At 42.8% G+C, this 18,930-nt stretch overlaps 1 protein-coding gene across 1 annotated transcript in view; it reads right to left on the reverse strand.

The window, feature by feature from the left end:
• Positions 1 to 10,293: 10,293 nt before the first annotated feature.
• Positions 10,294 to 18,930, reverse strand: part of HNMT (histamine N-methyltransferase) — a 58,871-nt gene continuing 50,234 nt past the window's right edge. Inside the window, exon 7 of the mRNA XM_015423428.1 lies at positions 10,294 to 10,652. Coding sequence (XP_015278914.1) covers positions 10,294 to 10,652 — 359 coding nt within the window. The remainder of the gene's footprint in view (positions 10,653 to 18,930) is intronic.

Genomic DNA, 18,930 nt, shown 5'->3' on the forward strand with positions numbered 1-18,930 from the left:
CATTATCAGTACTTGAGGCTAAAGGGTGATCCCAACCCTTCCCTCTGCAGTCCATCAAATAGAGACCACACACTGGGATGACTGCTGTGGAATAGGGAATTAAGAGCACTACAGGACATGGTTGCCACTTGCATTATCATTTGTTATTTAATGTTATGTCATCTTATGGTTTTATCTTATATTTTAATTGTTAATATCAAAAGAAGTAAATAATAATTTAATTTAACATCTTTCTGTCTTTACTTTAGAAATTACTTCATGTCAACATTACAAAGGTTGACAAATGGTAAATTAATAAATTTAAAGTATTTAATTTTATTTAAAAATATTTCTATATGGAGTTTAATTTCTGTTGTTATTGTGTTCCCTTCTTAATCAAGTTTGTTGATAACAAAGTGGTCACTTTTATTTCCTGTATGTTCCCTTCCAAGCCTTTACACTCAAGAACATTAAAGCACTCTTCATACAGGCCACTTTTGTATAGTAATGAAGTAATTTACTAATAACATAGCAAAATTATTATTTAATTATACTTGATAAAAATCACAAATTGTTGAATGTGAATATAACAGTTTAATCCTAAAATAACAATATAAGATATATAGGTAATACCTGTTCATTCTCATAAATGGAGATGAATGGTTATCCACAATTATAAATATCTGTGGTGCTTTACATAGTATTTTTCCATGTGGGCTTTTTTCCGTGTGGTTTTTTTTAATGTGTGGGCTTCTTTCCATGTGCACAGTTTTCTGTATGGGCAATTTTCCATGTGAGTTTTTTTTCCTGTGAGCATTTATGACCATGGGGTTTTTCCTGTGGGCTGTTTTCATAGAACCAAATTTATGAGAATGAAAACTGAACTGGCAAAAACAGAGGCAGAAAAAGAAAAAGAATTAACCAACATTCAGGCAAATAAGTCAACTAGAATTAGCCAGAATTGAGGCAGAAAAAAACTAAAATGGTGCAGCAAGAGTAGGAAATTGAGAAGGAACATGGAAAATAAATGTATAATGTGAAGATGAAAGAAATCCAGTTAAAAGCAGAATAGCCCCACTTTGGAGAAGTGGGGAAAGTACCTCAGTGGAACAAAAGAAATTCCCACTATCAAAAAGGGGATGGTGTGGAGGCATTTTCTTCAGCTTTGAATTAATTTGTTGAGATTTTGCAGTCCAGCATCAGGACAGAATGATTTATTTGTGCCCACAGATTTGTGAAGGAGTGAATGATGTTTATTCAGAGATGAGAGAGGAGGAAACCTCAGATTATTTCCTTTTTAAGGAGAGAGTCAGACTTAGATTTGGGCTGATGGCCTAACAAAGTAGAAAAGTATTCAGAGAAACTAAAAGAAAGCAGGACAAAATGTACACACAGCTAGGTTGTTGTTTGGACAGAGCTTTAAACGGATGGGTTGAGGGAAGTAAAGTACAGACATCTGAAGAACTAAAGCAACTAATAAGCTTGGAACAGTTTTATAAATTTCTCACACAATATAGATGGTTCCTGAGGGATAAAAAGTTAAAACAGTGGATGAAATTTCCACTGTATCAGATGAGATAGAAGGGGACTCGGGAGGATCTCTTTTCCTAATCCCCGTCAAGAAAAAATATGTTTGGGGCACCTCAGAGAAAATTGAGCTATCTAAAACCAACCCTGTGAGGTGGAACACACCTGATCTAAATAGAAAGAGAAGAATAGTGTGTTTTAACTGCCAGAAAGTGGGACACATGAAAGCCCATTGTCCAAAGTTAGACAAAGGAAAACAGCAAACTTCACCCAAGACTATCGATTTAGTTAAAAGGACAAAAGCAGTCACAGAATTCCCACCAGACCTTGTACCAGAAGAAGCCCAAACAGAGAGATCAGCTAGAGTCTTACAGGTCTGGAAGGTGTGGGAAGATTTAAACAGGGAATATTTGGAGTGTGGACATAAACAACAAAGAAGTAATAGGCTGAAGGAATACAGGGGCAGAAGTCACCTTAATAAAGCCTAACTTAGGCCCCGTTCACACGGGAGGTTTAGCCCCGCAAGAGGGATGGATCAGGGGTGCAGCAAACAGGCGCGATCACACCGCAACATCTGGGAAGCAGCACACACCCGTCCTTCAGGCTGATAACGCGCAGCAAAAAAGAACCTAAAAAAGAGCAGTACCTACCTGAAACGCCGCAGCAAGCACGGCCGTGGGATCACCGGCATGCCCGTCTTCAGGAGCATTCGAGGCTCCCAGCAGAACTGCACATGCACACACATGTGCAGCCAGCTGCCTCGCTCTCCCTTCCGTGGCTTCCCCCCCCCCCGGGCATCTGATCCTGCTGGGGGGCAACCGTGCGGCAGTCCAGGGGATCTGTCTGATCCCACCACCGTGTGTCTCTTTTGGTGCGGCTCTAAAAAGCCGTACTTTGGCTGCGTCATTTTCCTCCGTGTGACCTTAGTAAAGAAAGAACAGTACTTACCAGGAAGAATATACAGGATTAAGGGAATCAGTGGCCTAGAGTTTGAAGTGAAATTTGGAGAACTCCCAATTAAATATGAAGGATTCGAGGGCAAATGAATAATGGGAATGTGGGGAGAACTGGATGTTCCAATTTTATTAGGGAATGATCTGGCCTCACAAGCTAAAGTTGTTAATGTAGTGACCAGGAGTAGGTGTCAGAATCAGACTCAGCTCAGTAAAGGCAGAAATCTGGCTTACTCCTCAGCATGCAGCTAAGTGTTTCTCTGCTCAGCTGATGCTAACCAATCAGATTGCTTGGAGCAGTCTGTCACTCAAGGCTCTCTGTTTCTCTAAAGAATTAACCCTTCACAGTCCTTTACTCTGTTTGTACAGCACTTCCTAGCTTTTAAAAAGTGCAGTCCATCACAGCTAGCCATTCAGTAGACCTGCACCAACATGAGTCTTGGTAGCAGCTCCCACTGAACCCCTTTTGTAATGATGGCAGATTCCCTTTCTCTTTAACAGTGCTTAGGAGCAGTAGAAGGAGGCAGTGGAACTATAAAGGTTATTTAATTCATGTGCCAACAAATTATTGCAGAATGCCTATTCGTTTAACAGCTCTCTGCCTGCATGGAATCACAATACCAGCCACAGTTCTTTCATTGAATGCTACTACTATCAATGTTAGAAAGAGATCTAGCACTAGAATCTGGAAGACCTGGGCTCCAGTCCCCACGTAACCGTGAAGATGAGGGGGAGAACTGAAATTTCCCCAAATCTCTTGAGATCACAGTTACAATGGTGGGGGATGCCTAGCAACCAAGGGCCTAGAGTTTCAACCTGGTCAGTCCTGGGATGGGAACAAAATAAGTGGGTCAAAGTATAAAAAAGGCTAAGAAGCCAGGGAGTGTAGAAAATGGGGGCTGGACAAAAGATATACAGAGGGAGAGGAAAATAAGAGAAGTGGAGAAAAAGGCTGCAAAGAAAGAGTGAATGTGTATATCCATGAGGGGAGGCCTAAGAAACAGAGAAAGATGAAAACAGGAAATGGTAAAGAAGAGCGGGGGGGATGTGGGGGAGACAGGCAGGAAGGATATACATTTAAGTAAATAAATATGATGTAGGGATGCCAGCCTCCAGGTGGAACCTGGGGATCCCAAGGAATTATAGATCCTTTCCAGACTACAAAGATCAGTTTCCCTGGAGAAAATGGAAGCTTTGGAGGGTGGGATCTGTGGTGTCACACCCCGCTGAGGCCCTTGTCCTCCCCAGGCTCTATCCCCAAATCTACAGGAGTTTCCCAGCCTAGATCTGGCAACCCTACCCCTCCATCTCCCATCTGTGGCCAGGGAGGACCTGGCAACCCTATGTAATTGTCCAGCAGTACATTCCTATGCATAGGACTGCACTGGAAAGCTCTGAATTTAATTTCTATGTTCAGGGGCTGGCCATATAGTCATGGCCTTCCTCTGATCCCCTTTCTTCCCCTTCCACTTAACAACCATAACAATGGCTAAGGCTAGTTGGTTGGATCCTGGGAAGGTTTTTTTGCATATGGAAGGGCAGCAATTTTAACTGATTACCCCTCCCACTGTAGACCTCCTGTTCCCCTCTTCCCCAGGAATACTGTTGGGGGCATTTGGGACTGCAGGCAAGAAAGTCATACCTCACTGTTAGAATCTATTCCATCATTGGACATTGCTGATAGATCCAAGTCTATGTCTGCTACACTAACCTGGTTTATACTTAATGCTAAGCAAATTCCCCTCTCAACATGGGTTTAAAGTGGGTTGTCAAACCTGGGTAGTAAAGGAACTATGTCAGCAGAAGGCTGCTAGGGCAATACATGCAAAGTAGACAAAGCCCATTCATAATTGCCATATTTAATATAATAATACTGATGAATTTGCACAGGCAAGGAATCAAGCGCACAATCTTGCTTCCCACTACAGTCTACTTACAATGGTTAACAGACAGATAATTACATCTGAACTGGTCCTTAGCCATTAGCTCTCAGCAACTCTGTAAATAGTATATTTAAAACAGAATGAATTGGGAGGTTTGTATAAAGGAAATAACCTCCTATTCAATTACCAGGCTTCTTTTTGTATAATTTAACTGGGAATCAACCCAGGCTAAGACTTGGGCCAAGACCTTGTAAGCCAAATTTTAGCAGGCTGTGGATTTTTTATGGTTGAGTTATAACTCACTGAAAAACCAGGACCTGAAAATGGAAGGGCTGACAAAACTTTAAACTACAGCGTTGCAAATGGCACCACAATAATTTATAATGTACAGGCAGCTCTTGGGTTTATTATCACAATGACAAATGCACTGTCATTGTTAATAGGATATTTCCCAGCAAGGACTTCTTGTTATGCAAGCCAGGTTCAGTATGTCATGCAGCATGATAGCAATAAAGCCTACAAGAATTTGTAATGAACTTCAATTACTTATAGATTATGGTTAATGGGAAATATGTGAAGTAAAGATATGGGTTTTTATATGCGCCTTCTGCTACTTTACAAGGCAAAGATTTATGCTACAATTTATGTTAACAGTCTCTAGAGGGGGGGGGTAAAAAAGAGGTGAAGAAGCCTCAAATTGGTGGAAAGCCATTCCATCCATGACAAATATTTTAAGATAATTTTGGTACATCAAGGAAATGAAGATATAAAATTAGATATTAATCCTTTTCATTTGAACATTTGTACTTTTATTAAAAAGAAGACTTTGTCCTACAGGTTGGTAATATATTTTCAGTCCTTAAGAAAAAGCAAAATCTTATCCTGTCAGTATGAAATAGGTGTTAAAAATTAAGTGGTGATCACATTGGGGATGTCAGTTAATTCGTTCAATTTGCTTGCATAATTATTTATACTGCATAACAACAAATATCACAACATATTTAGGGTAACAAACTTACAGCAGAATCCTTTGCAGAGGACTTTCAAACCAATGGAGCCGATGGGGGGGGGGGGGAGCAACCGGAACCCAGGGGGGGTGAAGGGCATTAATAAGAAGGGCATTAATGCTTTATTTATTTATTTATTTAAACATTTTACCCTGCTTTTCACCCACTCTACAGATGCCATCCGTTCAGGTACCATCAGTATAAACTATGATTTAAATTTTGTTCCTTTGTGTATCCCTTTAAATCCATTTATTTAAACATTTTACCCTGCTTTTCTCCCACTCTACAGATGCCATCCGTTCAGGCACCATCAGTATAAACTATGATTTAATTTTTTTTCCTTTGTGTATCCCTTTAAATTCATTGGCCGCATCATTACCCTTTCAACTAATTGGGGGAGATCTTCACAGTCTGCTTTGGGTTTCACCATCATAAAGAATTATGTGTCACCTACAAATTCGGGTTTTCCCTTGTTTCGTTTCCAAGCCAAAAGTAATTTAAAAGCACACAGATTCCCTTGGATTTCCCTCTCTGCCTCTTTTTTCCTGCCCCCCTGATAGCCACTCCCATGTCCACATCCAGGTTGTTCTACCCACTCTGCACCTTCCGCCACTCATCAGTGTGTCCCTCGTTGTTTTACATTTGAATGTGTTGTTTTTAAAATGAGCGGCATGAATCTTGTGATACAAGACTATCTAGTTTCAGATTGTTGGGGTGGGGGGAAGAAATTACTCCCAACGGTGCTGCCCTCTCCTGACACCCGGGTTGAACCATCAGCTTCCTGCAGGCATAGTGATCTTGGCTGGGTTGCCCTCTCAAACACCAATTAAGAAAAACTGTGTGTGTGTGTGGGGGGGGGGGTTGGTTGTAGCTGCAGAATAAATACACCAGAGAAAAAAGAATGGTTTGTACGGCAGCCACAGAATCCAGTCAAGCTCAAAGGCTTGATTGCTTGGATTCTCTGCAGTAAGTTGTGCATGTGTGATAGGCCAAAGGAATAGGAGGAGAATGAGGATTCCCAGCTTAAACAAGGAGAAGCATCCTTCAGTAAGAAGACAACATATACGTAAATTCTAAAGCAAAGAGAAAATGTAGCGCTCTCCAGTGTTTAGGTACGCTGAGTCACCTTTACTGCAACAGATACAAATCACATTCACTCGGAACCAGGTGTGTATCACAGTGTTCACATCCAACTTATATATCCCCATCAGCTGCTCCAAAAGGATCCTTCATTTTCTCTTTTGCCATGAGTACTTTACAAGCAAAAGGCCTCAAAGTAGCTAATCATATTCTGTAGGGGTATTGCATTCATTCAAACACTCAGTTGCTTTCAGTTTATCTGAACAGTTTTGTTGGTGACCACAAAAATCATAAAAGCAAAATAAATATGTGAACTACTGATGTCAATATCTTTGGCAAAGATTTATTTAAAAAACACAAGCACTGAGACTCCCTCCTTCATTCAGCAACATTGGAATGAGAAACAGTTAATAACCTTCAGCTATCTTTAAAAAAAAATCCCTACTGATAAATGTGAGCTGAAAGGTTACAGTTGGTCATATCCATCACTGTGTACTACAGCAGATAGAACAGCAATGCCTATAAAATACAGCTTATTTTTATTGCAGCCAAAAAATTCTGGATTGTGTTCATTAGCGACACCACAACAATGATACAAGCATGCTCAAAGCAAAAGCAAGCAAAACAAAAAGACGGTGTGGCTTTTAAACCTCAGACACTGAGGAAAGTGCACACCATTAGCACATACATTAATCTGCTCCTGCCAACATTTGGGAAACTGACATGAAGCACGAACGCCATTTCGCCTGTGCAAAAACTGTGAATGTCATTGCCAAGGGATCATCTTAAATCATATCCTTTTGCTACACGCTGATCTGAGCAACGTATGCTTTATTTTGAGGAATGGAATAGATGATCCATAGCTTTAACTACCCTACATTAGTCAATCAGGTGACTACAGAGAAGAAACATCATCCTGTCTAAAAATCCCCTTTGGAAGGAGTTCAGGCTGTTGGCAGAATAAAACATGCAAATCTGGATCGTGTACCAAATGAGGCTAGGAGAGAGTGAAATGAGAGGTTGGTACTTTTTCCTGCTCTTATATTCCCCAAGTGTGGATAGGGTTAGTGTGGATACAGACAAAGCTACCAGATGACCACCCTTCATCATGGAGTTTCTCCAGCATAGTTACAGTCACTGCTTAATTTGTAAAATGAAGTATGCTGGCATGTAAATCCTTGATTCATGGGGAGCAAGTTCTCATTCAGTAATTGAAGACTTTGTACCTGCTTAAAGGCTTCCCCCCCAATCCATGCTCCTAACTGAGGATAAAGCAGAATCTACTGCTCCACAAATCTTTGGCAGCCTTGAATCCCAGAATTGTCCCCTATCAAACTGGAAAATAGTATGGAATATCTGAAATATTGTTCTTTAGCAGTTTATGAAACAGGCTACAGTAGGGACTTTAAGACCCTAAATGGTCTGGGACCATGTATCTACAGGACCGCCTCTCCTAGTATACCCCCAAAAGAGCATAACACTCTGGAAAGAAGAATCTTCTAGTGATACCTGGCCAAAAGGATATCTGGTTGTCCTTGACCAGAGCCAAGGCCTTTTCAGCCCTGGCGATGGTCTGGTCGAACTCTCTGCCAAATGTCATCTGCATCCTGCAGGACTTGGCAAAAGCAGAATCTACTGCTCCACAAATCTTCGGAAGCCTTGAATCCCTGAATTGTCCCCCATCAAACTGGAAAATAGTATCGAATATCCCCCAGGCCTATGGCTGAGGACAGCAATGGTTTCCACTGTGCTTGGCCTCTCCCTGTTCTCCTCCTTTTACCCTTCCTTCTAGAGCTCCCATCTCTAGTTCCAGCTCCTGCCAACCTAGCAGTTCGAAAGCAAGAAATTGCAAGTAGATAAATAGGTACCACTTCGGTGGGAAGGTAACAGCGTTCCGTGCGCCTTGGTGTTTAGTCATGCCGGCCACATGACCACGGAAACGTCTTCGGACAGCGCTGGCTCTTCGGCTTTGAAACGGAGATGAGCACCGCATCCCTAGAGTCAGACTCGACTGGCTTTCGAGCAAGGGAACCTTTACCTTTACCTATAGGTAAGAAATGGCTTTAAGTGTCATCTTGTAATAGCTATTGGATTTTTTTGTAATTTTAACTGTTTGTTGATTTGACTGTAATCTACTGAAATGCTGTTCACCGCTCTGAGTGCTATGTGTACAGGAAAGTGGTCTATGAATTGAATAAATGTAGAAGGCCATGGCTTCATCAAGCTCCATACACACAATCCTTTGGGCAGTTTTTTAATATAAGGTTAAGAGGCATCACCTACCCCTGTACCACCCACCTGTGATTCCTATGCTTTCCCTCAGCTTCTTCCCTCTGGTACTCCACTCCCCCATGTACTATGACATGCAGTCCCATCATAGAAGAAGACAAGGAAGGAGCTGAGATAGGCAGGCATTATGTTTATATGACTCTAATGGAAACTCATGCCTGAGTTCTGAGTTTCTCCTGAAATCTCTGTGAGAGAGCAAAGATTTTGAGGCACCTTTCATTGCTAGTTCACACCATTAGCAAATTATATGGTATGTGTGAGATGGGACACTAGCCACACGCATGAGTTGGATACACCAAGCGAGAGCTATCTCTTACCCCATCTCTTAAGTTACATATTATATACAGTAGGTTTATATGCACAACAAGAAGAAGAAGAATACCTCGCCCTTCACTTGGAGTCTCAGATCGGCTTACAAACTCCTTTCCCTTCCCCTCCCCACAACAGACACCCTGTGAGGTGGGTGGGGCTGAGAGAACTCTGACACAAACTGCTCTTTTAGGAACAGCTGTGCCAGAGCTTGTGACTGACCCAAGGTCACATCAGCAGGTGCAAGTGGAGGAGTGGGGAATCAAACCCGGTTCTCCCAGATTAGAGTCCACACACTTAACCACTACACCAAACTGGCTCTCAAGCCCAGTGACCCATCACCCCTATGACACCCCCAATTTAATCAACTGCTTGAACTGCCAAAAAGTGTACAATGATCCTGAATGAGATCCCTTCTTTATTTGGACATTTCTACTTTCACCAGAATAACTGATGTATTTACTTGAAGGGAAGACAATCCTTAATGTAAGACAAACCCCTTAAAATGTTACATACACATATTATTGGACGTAATTGAAACTTGTTTGCAAATGTAAGGCCTTTCCCTCCCTTTTTATGGCACATCTTGGAGGGGGTGGACTAGTTCTGTATTTGAATAAATACTGTAAATGGACATGACTATACCACTTGATCAGGATTTCCCTTTTTCTTGACTTGCCTCTTCCAGTAGTAAGGAAAGTTGTACTCTTCTTCCATGCTACTAGTTTCCTGACCCTGCCAAGCAAACTGTTGGCCTGAACCAAAAATGAAATACAACTAAAAGGTGGGAATAGAACTTGCTTTTTAAGGTGTTGAAATACTTGGTATAATAACCGCAAAAGCTACTGAAAGGCATTATTTAGAATCGCTTTTCATGTTCTATATATTTCATCATAAAAGGGTGATCAAGGTCATTACAATATCTTTCCCATCAATCAGAGGTGTGTAGACCTGTGATTTCCATTTCTCGAGTTTTGATTAATGATCGTATCACATGGAAACAGACTACATATAAGGATAATGTTACATGACTCAGAAGATTATGTATTAATCTATTAACAGAATTTTAATATGCATTCATAACAATATTGTTAAGCAGCTACTTACAACCACAGACAATTATCTCCTAATATTGTTACACCTAGATTTATCCACAGACAAAGAATTAATAAACAGTTAAAAGTTTTTTTTTACTTTCCATTGCTATTAAAATATTGAACAGTAAGAAAACTATTCCATTTCTTATCTCAGAAGAATCCATTTGAATCATTTTGAGGATTCAACCACTATTGCACTCAGGGTATTATTGAAAAAATACCTTCCTCCTATATTTTCACTGTAAAGATTTTTCAGGTCTTCCACCAATTCCTTTTTTAGGTCAAGTGGGGCAGTTTGACTAAAATGACAAGTTTCTGTCAAAAAATCAAGCATCAGCTCCCCCTTTTCATTTCCTTCAGTAAAACAATCTGTTATGTCCATATTAGATGGAAGGTCATATGACTGATACTTCAGTCCAGCCACATTAAGCATCTCTTCAACATCCGTGGATGAAACGTATAAGCAAAGATCATTAAGAGGTAAACGAGGACCATATTTCTTCCACAACCTAGACCAGCTGCTGGTTCCTGGCAAATAAATGATATTACAAAGTTTTAAAGAATAATCCATGCCTTTTGACAATGTTTCCAAATACCGCTTGAAAAACAGAATCCCCAAATCCTCAGACATGTTTGCTATTGTTTCACAAGATGCAAAGCAAATAGAGCATACCCACTCACAGGGCAATATTCATCCCCACATGCTGCAGTTATGATGGAAGATCATCGTGGAGTCCAGTGGTGCTCTCTTCCTTCCCTCTGCTTCCCTAGCTGATGCTCAGCTGCAAACTCCCAGAAGCATTTCAGCATGCTGGCCAATATTTGCAACAGGAAGCCAGCATCTGCAATAGATTTCCCATCCTGTTGAACCTCTCCTACCCACAGCTCCAGACCAAAAACAATTCCTCTCACCATGTAAGGAGAACAGGAAGCTCTGCTGAACCTGGTAACCAGATTCCTCCTATGGAGCATATGTATGTGGATCATGCCGCTGTTCTTTTATTAAGGCTGAGACTGAATCCAATGAGGATGGAGGTTCGGTGGCGGGGGGGGGGGTTGGCTTTGGGATTGGAATCCAGGCCAGACTGATACTGGCACCATCCGTCAAGAGTTTGGGCATGATTTTGGATCCCTCCTTAACTATGGAGGCCCAGGTCACACATGTTGCCAGGCTGGCATTTTTTCCATCTACGCCAAGCTCAGCAAGTGGTTTCTTTCTTGTTGTGGCCTGACCTAGCTATGGTAATCCATGCAATGGCTTCCTCCAGGCTTGACTACTGCAACTCACTCTATGCTGGCATACCACAGAGACTGACACCGGAAACTCCAGCTGATCCAGAATGTGGCGGTGCAAGTTCTGATGGGAACATCATGAACAGCATATTTTCAACTTGTGCTGTGCCAGCTACACTGGCTTCCTGCCGAGTATTGAGTCAGGTTTAAGGTTTTGGTATTGACCTTGGAAGCCTTGAGTGGTCTGGGACCAACATATCTGTGGGAGCTTCTCCTCTGGTACGTCCTCAGGAGAGCTTTACACTCTGCAGGTAACACCCTGCTGGTGATCCTTGGCCCCAAAGATGTCCAGCTGTCTTTGACCAAAAAGGCCCTGGCCCTGGGGGCGGGGCTTCGTCATGTGCCCCACCCCTGCACCTCACCCGGGGGAACTGTGTTCCCCCGCATTCCCCCCCGAAAGGACCTCTGTCTGGGACCAACATATCTGTGGGAGCTTCTCCTCTGGTACGTCCTCAGGAGAGCTTTACACTCTGCAGGTAACAACCTGCTGGTGATCCTTGGCCCCAAAGATGTCCAGCTGTCCTTGACCAAAAAGGTCCTGGCCCTGACCTGGTGGAACTCTCTGCCTAATACCACCAGAGCTCTGTGGGATCCTTTGCAATTCCACAGAGCCTGGAAGGCAGAGATGTTACTCCAGGCTTGTGGTTGAGGACAGCAGTGGTTTTCTCTTGTAGCTGGCACCCTCTCCCTTTCCCCTTCCCCTTAATTCTGATCTTGTGTTTCCTCTCCCCCTGCCCAGAAAGTGGTCAGCCAGTCCAGAACTGGGATGAAATTTTTAAGGACCTCATCTAGGACTTCTTTTTAACCTGGTTTTCTTTTTTCATTCTATTTTTGTTATATTTGAATTTTTAATGTTTTGTACATTTGGTTTATGGCTTTGTTCCTCTGCTGTACATTGCCCAGAGCCTGGCGTGAGCTGGGATGGTGTGATTAACAAGAATAACAACAACTTACGATTAATTAAATTATCTGGGCATGTACGATGGGTAACTTGGTTTTTCCATTTTCATATCAAATGCTCCCCAGTCATGCTTATTTCATATCAAATGCTCAGCTGAAAAGGACCATTGCACTTGCTTCCCTTTGAGGTGATGGATTTCATTGCAAGGGATTCTAATTCTGTAGTACCAGGAGAAGCGAGGCATTAATACCAGATGGATATTTGTACGAAAGTGCACTGCATTTGGTTTTGTATAGTGTGCTATTTTGTATGGCTAGCCATTGTGCTAAACAATTAAACAATGTCACTTAGCAATAACACACTGCACAAGACTTTATGCAGATAATACAAACTGCAGGGGAAATTAAGCAGGACGTATCCTGAACAGAATACCAGAATGTCTAATATGACAGAAAAATATGTCGTCTTTAAATTCCCTTATACCAGTGCTTTTCAGAACTCTGGCCCCATCGCAGACAAACCTTTTTCATATATTATTGCATCTCTGGGCAGGGGAGGTGAAGAGGGGAGGAAATTACATTTGCTGTGCCTGATTTTGTCTTTCCACATGTGAACCTAAAAGTCAGAATACTGATGATGAACATAGTACTGTACAGGTGTGAGGGTATTGTCATATGATATTCCAGATCAGGGGAGAATTCCTGTGTGCACGCAGCTGCATATGCATCCTAATTCAGACTTCAAATCCATTTTGTGCATGCCAGAAGTAGGAACAGCATGTGGGGTTCCAACTTTCCCAATATTCACTGCAGTAATGGTTGATGAGCTCTAAAAAGTCCTACTCCGTGCAAACACAGGTCTTAATTTCTATGAGATAGCAATCTAAAAAATGGTAAATGGGGATAAGGCATTCCCCAAAGAATGTTTAGGCCGGGTCAGGTCATAGAGGGTTTTGTGGCTATAGGTAAATTGGCAGCGGGAGTAACTTGATAAGAATTCTTTTGTGTTTTTTGTCCTGCTCCTGGTAACAAATGAGTGGCCGCTTCTGAACAGTTTTCAAGAAGAGCCTCAAGTATTTAAGGGCAACCAGCCTGCCTCCCAGTTACCTTGTCCTGTGGAGGTTTCATTGCCCACTATTGCTGAGCTGATCAGCAGTTATTAAAGGGTTGATTAGATGAGGTATTAAAAATGAGTGGGGTTGAGGGAAACCCCAATCCAACTAATTTTTAACATGTGATGAGGCACTCATCTAAACTATAGTATGTAAGGGCCAAATTGGCTCCTGAGCACAGCACAGAGGCAGGATGGGCTTCATTATTCCCAACTTTCCACCCCACGAGCTTTCACTAGCAGAAAAGGGCCATGGGGAGGCTAGCAAAAGTGTGTGGGGTGGAAGGAAGGGAATGATGAAGCCCTTCCTGCTGCCACACAGTAAGGTAAAGGTAAAGGTTCCCTTGCTCGAAAGCCAGTCGAATCCGACTCTAGGGTTGCGGTGCTCATCTCCATTTCAAAGCCGAAGAGCCAGCACTGTCCGAAGACGTTTCCGTGGTCATGTGGCCCGCATGACTAAACACCAAGGCGCACGGAACACTGTTACCTTCCCACTGAAATGGTACCTATTTATCTACTTGCAATTTCTTGCTTTCGAACTGCTAGGTTGGCAGGAGCTGGAACTAGAGATGGGAGCTCACTCCGTCATGTGGCAACTTGGGTCTCGAACTGCTGAACTATCAACCTTCCACAGCCTGCAGTTCAGCGTCTTAACCACTTGAGCCACCGCAGCTCCCACACAGTACCCGGGACCTAATTTCCAACATGCTATTTTAAAGGTGAGTGCTGGGTCCCATGTTAAATGCAAGTTGTGTTTAGGTTTCCCCAGTCCAACTCACATTTAACATCTTGCCTAATCAGACGCTAGGATGACTCAGCAATGACATTGCTGCAGTGCACGTTGACTGCATACAAGAAAACTGCCACAGTGTGGGAATTTGGAAGTGCCATTCATTTGCCTCAGCAATGTGAGGATGTATTCCTATTCCTGACCTCAAGCCATGGACAAATACTTGTTTCTCTCCCCCTCCCCAACTCAGCATATGCCACTTTTCAGGGGCCCCAAAACTTTCACAAAAAGCACCACTTATTTCGTCTCAACTTTAGTCAAGAGCCTTTGATTTTACCAGAGTTCCCTGTCTTCATTTTAACTCTCTTCAGCTTTTGATTCGTTCGCAATCAAATCAGAAGTTGGAGTAAGTACAGGACATCTTATTCCAGGATTAGTAATAATATCAACAATAAGTCTATCATCTGACTCTTCCCTGATGTCTCATCAAGATATTGCCAGTTCTGTATCTAAGGAGGGGACCTCTTACTAATGTCTATCATGTTTCTAATAAGAAAATGACAGCAGGGGTGAGGCCATTCAGAAAGGGGAGGTTGCTTCTTCACTCTTGAAACTTAAGTCTTTTGAGATTGTGCAATTTCTGTCAAAGCCTAAACCATTGTCTTTCTAAGACATTATTTTGGCTAATAGTTGGAAACTGGAGATAAACATGGGGATATTTTAGCTATATTTTTGAATTCAAAATGTTCTTTTTTTGTTTTTAGAATATTAGAAAACTGAGCCTTAGAGGGTAAAAGGTAGGGTAAAATTGGCAACACCGCCACAAATAAAAATGAGTGGAAAGGAGGGAGAGGTTGCTTTATAAAATGCCAACCCGTTAATCCCTAATTTATTTAAATGAACTTCCAGAGGCCTGGGGTCCTAAAATATGTTTAAGTTTAACAGGTCCCATAGTGTTACCCCCCCCCCCCAATGGTAACATAGTGATTTCTAGGTTTTGTTCTTTGATTAAGATATCTGATGCCTGAACTCATCAGATCTCTGAAGCTAAGCAGGGTTGACCCTGGTTACTACTTGAATGGGAGACCACCACGGAAATCCAGGGTTACCGTATTTAGGCCGCGGTCACACGGAACAGAAGCCACACAAGTGAGACGGAAAACAGGCGGAGTTTCCGGGCGCGATCTCACCAGCACATCTGGGAAGCATAGCACTCCCGTGGCTCAACCGAGGCTTCCAGCCGAAACTGCCTGGCAAAAAACTAGTACCTCGGAGGTACTAGTTTCCGGAAACTGCGGGGCAAGGGTGGGCATCTGATCGCGTTTCCGGTGGCATCCGGCGCCCGCCCATGTCCCCTTGCACATAAGGTGGGGTTTTTTTGTCCACGTCTCTATGGATGCGCACACACACCCAACGGAGCATGCGCATTAGTCGTGTACACACGAAAACAAAACAGTTTGCCGCTGCGCGCACTTCTTCATTGCGCACCGGCTTTTCCCGTGATCAGCACCCTTCCCTTGCCATGGAACCGCCATGGTACCTCCACAGGACCTCCACGGGAGGTCTGATCGAGTAACTGCGCAGTAGTTTGCCCCAGGGCAAACAGCCACGCTTCTCCCCCGCAGTTTCCTGCCCGTGTGACCGGGGCCAGAGGCAGGCAATGGTAAACCACCTCCAAATGACTCTTGCCTTGAAAACCCTATGGAGTTGCCATGGGCTGACTTGACAGCAACCCCCTACCCCTGCACCTTACTTAGTGGTACATATTAAATCGAGCTCTGCCAGAGACAAACACACCATAATTATAAACACACACTGTCACGTAATGGTCCCTAAACTTTCTGAAGTGGGGCGCACTTCTAAACTTACATGACCTTTGGGACCTACCACTGCAGCACCTCAAGCTGCAGGAGACGAAGGGGCAGCTATGCCCATCACCTCCTGTGCTGCTGGTAGCTGGGAAACACCAAATACTTGAGAATGGGGCTGCAGAATGAATGGGAAAAAGGATGAGGGAGTGTATAAGTTCCACCCTATCTCCTCCCACTACTGGTATGTGAATCCTAGAGCCTCCCTTTTGGCTTTAGACTTTGGGCCTCATGAACTGCCTACAAGAAAGTTGTGGTCAGGTGAGACAGCGGAGGAAGAAATATAAAGAATTAGTGACTTTTCTTCAGACTAATTTAATTGGATACAAATGGCTATTTCCTGAAGGAGTAAATTTTAAGATAATGGATAAAAAAGAGAAGATTGACTCTGTGTTTAAAGCTAAAGAGTTCCAGAGGGTTCAGCTGGGAAAAGCAGAGGAAGACGATGGAAAATTGAATGGAGAAGAAGATTCAGAATCTTCCGGAGATGACTCTTTGACTGAGCAGGGAGCAGCAGCTCCAACCCGCCTCCCGTACCTCACCTGGGGGAACTGCGATCCCCCCCCGAAATGACCTCTGGTTGTGGTCCATTTTTGGATCATAAGCCACAGTTTGGGAACCACTGCATATTTCCTTACTTCATAAGCTTTTGCCATGAATGAAGACAAAGGTCTTTGTATTTATAACTGGATTCCAAAATCATTGCAATACAGACACACTTTTAAAATGAAGGTGCCACTGGACTCTGGTGTAATTTCTATAAGTAGTTTCTATAATGCCAGGAGAAGGGACAATCAAGAAGTTACAAAGCACCAATGGCTGGGATAAATAAGCCAATGTAGGTCTTACCCATTGGTTCCAATGGCAGAGATCATCTGCACAAGTCATTGTAATTAATGGACAGGGGAAATTATTCCTGGCTAAATCCCATTAAAGCCATTAATGGGAAATTCAGCCCAATCATCTGAATGCTTACCAGTAAGTAAGTCTCACTTGCTCTGACCTGGATGGCCCAGGATAGCTTGATCTCATCAGATCTCAGAAGCTAAGCAGGGTCAGCCCTGGTTAGTAATTGTATGGGAGTCCACCAAGGAAGTCTGGGGTTGCTGTGCAGACACAAGTCAATGGTAAACCACCTTGCTTTGAAAACCCTACAGGGTTCCCATAAGGTGGCTGTGTGTCAGCAAGCTGCCAAAGAGCTCTGTATGTGTTTGAAGTCTTCCCATATATCGATGGCCTTCCCCCCCCCTCGTTACCCTCTTGTTCCTAGCTGATCTAACTGTGCATGTCTACCGAGGCTTTGAAGCATACATTCTCTTGTCTCATGCATTCCTTTCAATGAACGCTAGTATTGCTTTCAACTATCATAATCAGCAAGGTCACAGGTGGTGGAGAGTTGGCTTCGCTTAGTCTATAATGAACTAATGTGTGAGAAGAACATAATTGTTTATCTTTTAGAAAACCGTTGTTTCTCAGGCTTTAGGCGCGAGTTTGCAAACCCACTCGTGTGAGCGGGAACCAAGTCTATTGGTTAGAGCTGTTATGAAACTGCTTTATTATACTTTGCCCAGACCGTTCTGGTTATTCCAAACAGTGAACTTATTCCAGCTTCTTCATGGCTTCAATAAAATAATACTTTGCTACAAACGTGTATTTGATTGACAGCTGTGGATTCTGACACTGTGACCTGATGGCACTTTCAACCACCAAGTCTCTCTTTGTTCCATGGGTTTTCCTACCACTTTACTCAACACCATTGGACACCTTCTTCCAGCTCATGCGTGTAGGATTACAGCTCAAGTAATTAAGTCCTTTTCCATCATGAAACTACTGAGTGTGTACATTTTAATGTACACAAATGCTTAGCACTGAGGCTGAGGTGCAATAAAATGCCAGCCCAGTGACGGACAATTATACTGATTTAGAGCAGGATGGGCTGAAGCAAACCAAAAATGTCACAGTGGTTTAATGTCTGTTCTGTGAAGTTTTATGAAACAACATCGTTCTCCAGTAAGGAATACTCTGCCATCCTGTGCATCTGTGAAGTTCTGAAATATGGGCTGTCTCACAGTACAGGGAACTTCTGGCAACCTTCGGTCAGTCAGATTGCATCCCATAGTGACAAGGAAGATATCCTTGTAAAGATCTACTAATCCAAGGTACACTGATAAGACCCAGTAGAGAAAAATATATTAGTAGAAGCAGTGGGAAGTGAAGCCAGGCTAATCCATTTATTTGGTACCCTCAGTGGCATGATTCAGCATTTCGAATGTGAATCATTTATAAAAGGCCAAAGCCACCAGCCCCATCAGGTAGGAAAGTGATAAATTCAAGTCTAATGAGGGCTTGCTGAGAGGTATGACTGCAAATCCCCATTGCTAATAAAGCCATTTGCCTCCCTTTTTGGAAAGCACTGTATCTTTAAATGCTTTCCCTTCTGAAACATAAACACTCTGGCGGTTTAAAATCGATGCAGCACAACAAATGTGTGTGTTTCCCCCCCTCTCTCCACCTGATGGAAAATGAATGCAGAACACTAATTGCAGAAAATGTGCTGGTCTCAGTGTTCTGTGACTCAATGCCATTTCTGAACTGAAGCAATTATACACTACCTGGCTGGCACATTATTATAATCACTCCCTGTAGATGCAACATATGGCGCTACTTTTGTTTTTCAAGACTTTGTTGTAAATTGAATGAAGGCGTATATGTGTGAGTGGAGGAGGTTATTATCTTAGAGACAACATGGCATAACTCTTCTTAGCTGCCCTGGTCTTGTTGACAAGCCAAGGGTGGGAGGAACTGAAGCCTCTGTACAGTGGGCCACATTGCGTATCTGTTTTGGCCTTTTTAGCACCCACTCTTCGGTGTTTTATTAACACATCCTGTTATTTCTGTAGACAA

Source organism: Gekko japonicus, unplaced genomic scaffold, assembly GCF_001447785.1.
Source record: "Gekko japonicus isolate JY-2015 unplaced genomic scaffold, Gekko_japonicus_V1.1 scaffold2103, whole genome shotgun sequence".
NCBI lineage: Eukaryota > Metazoa > Chordata > Lepidosauria > Squamata > Gekkonidae > Gekko > Gekko japonicus.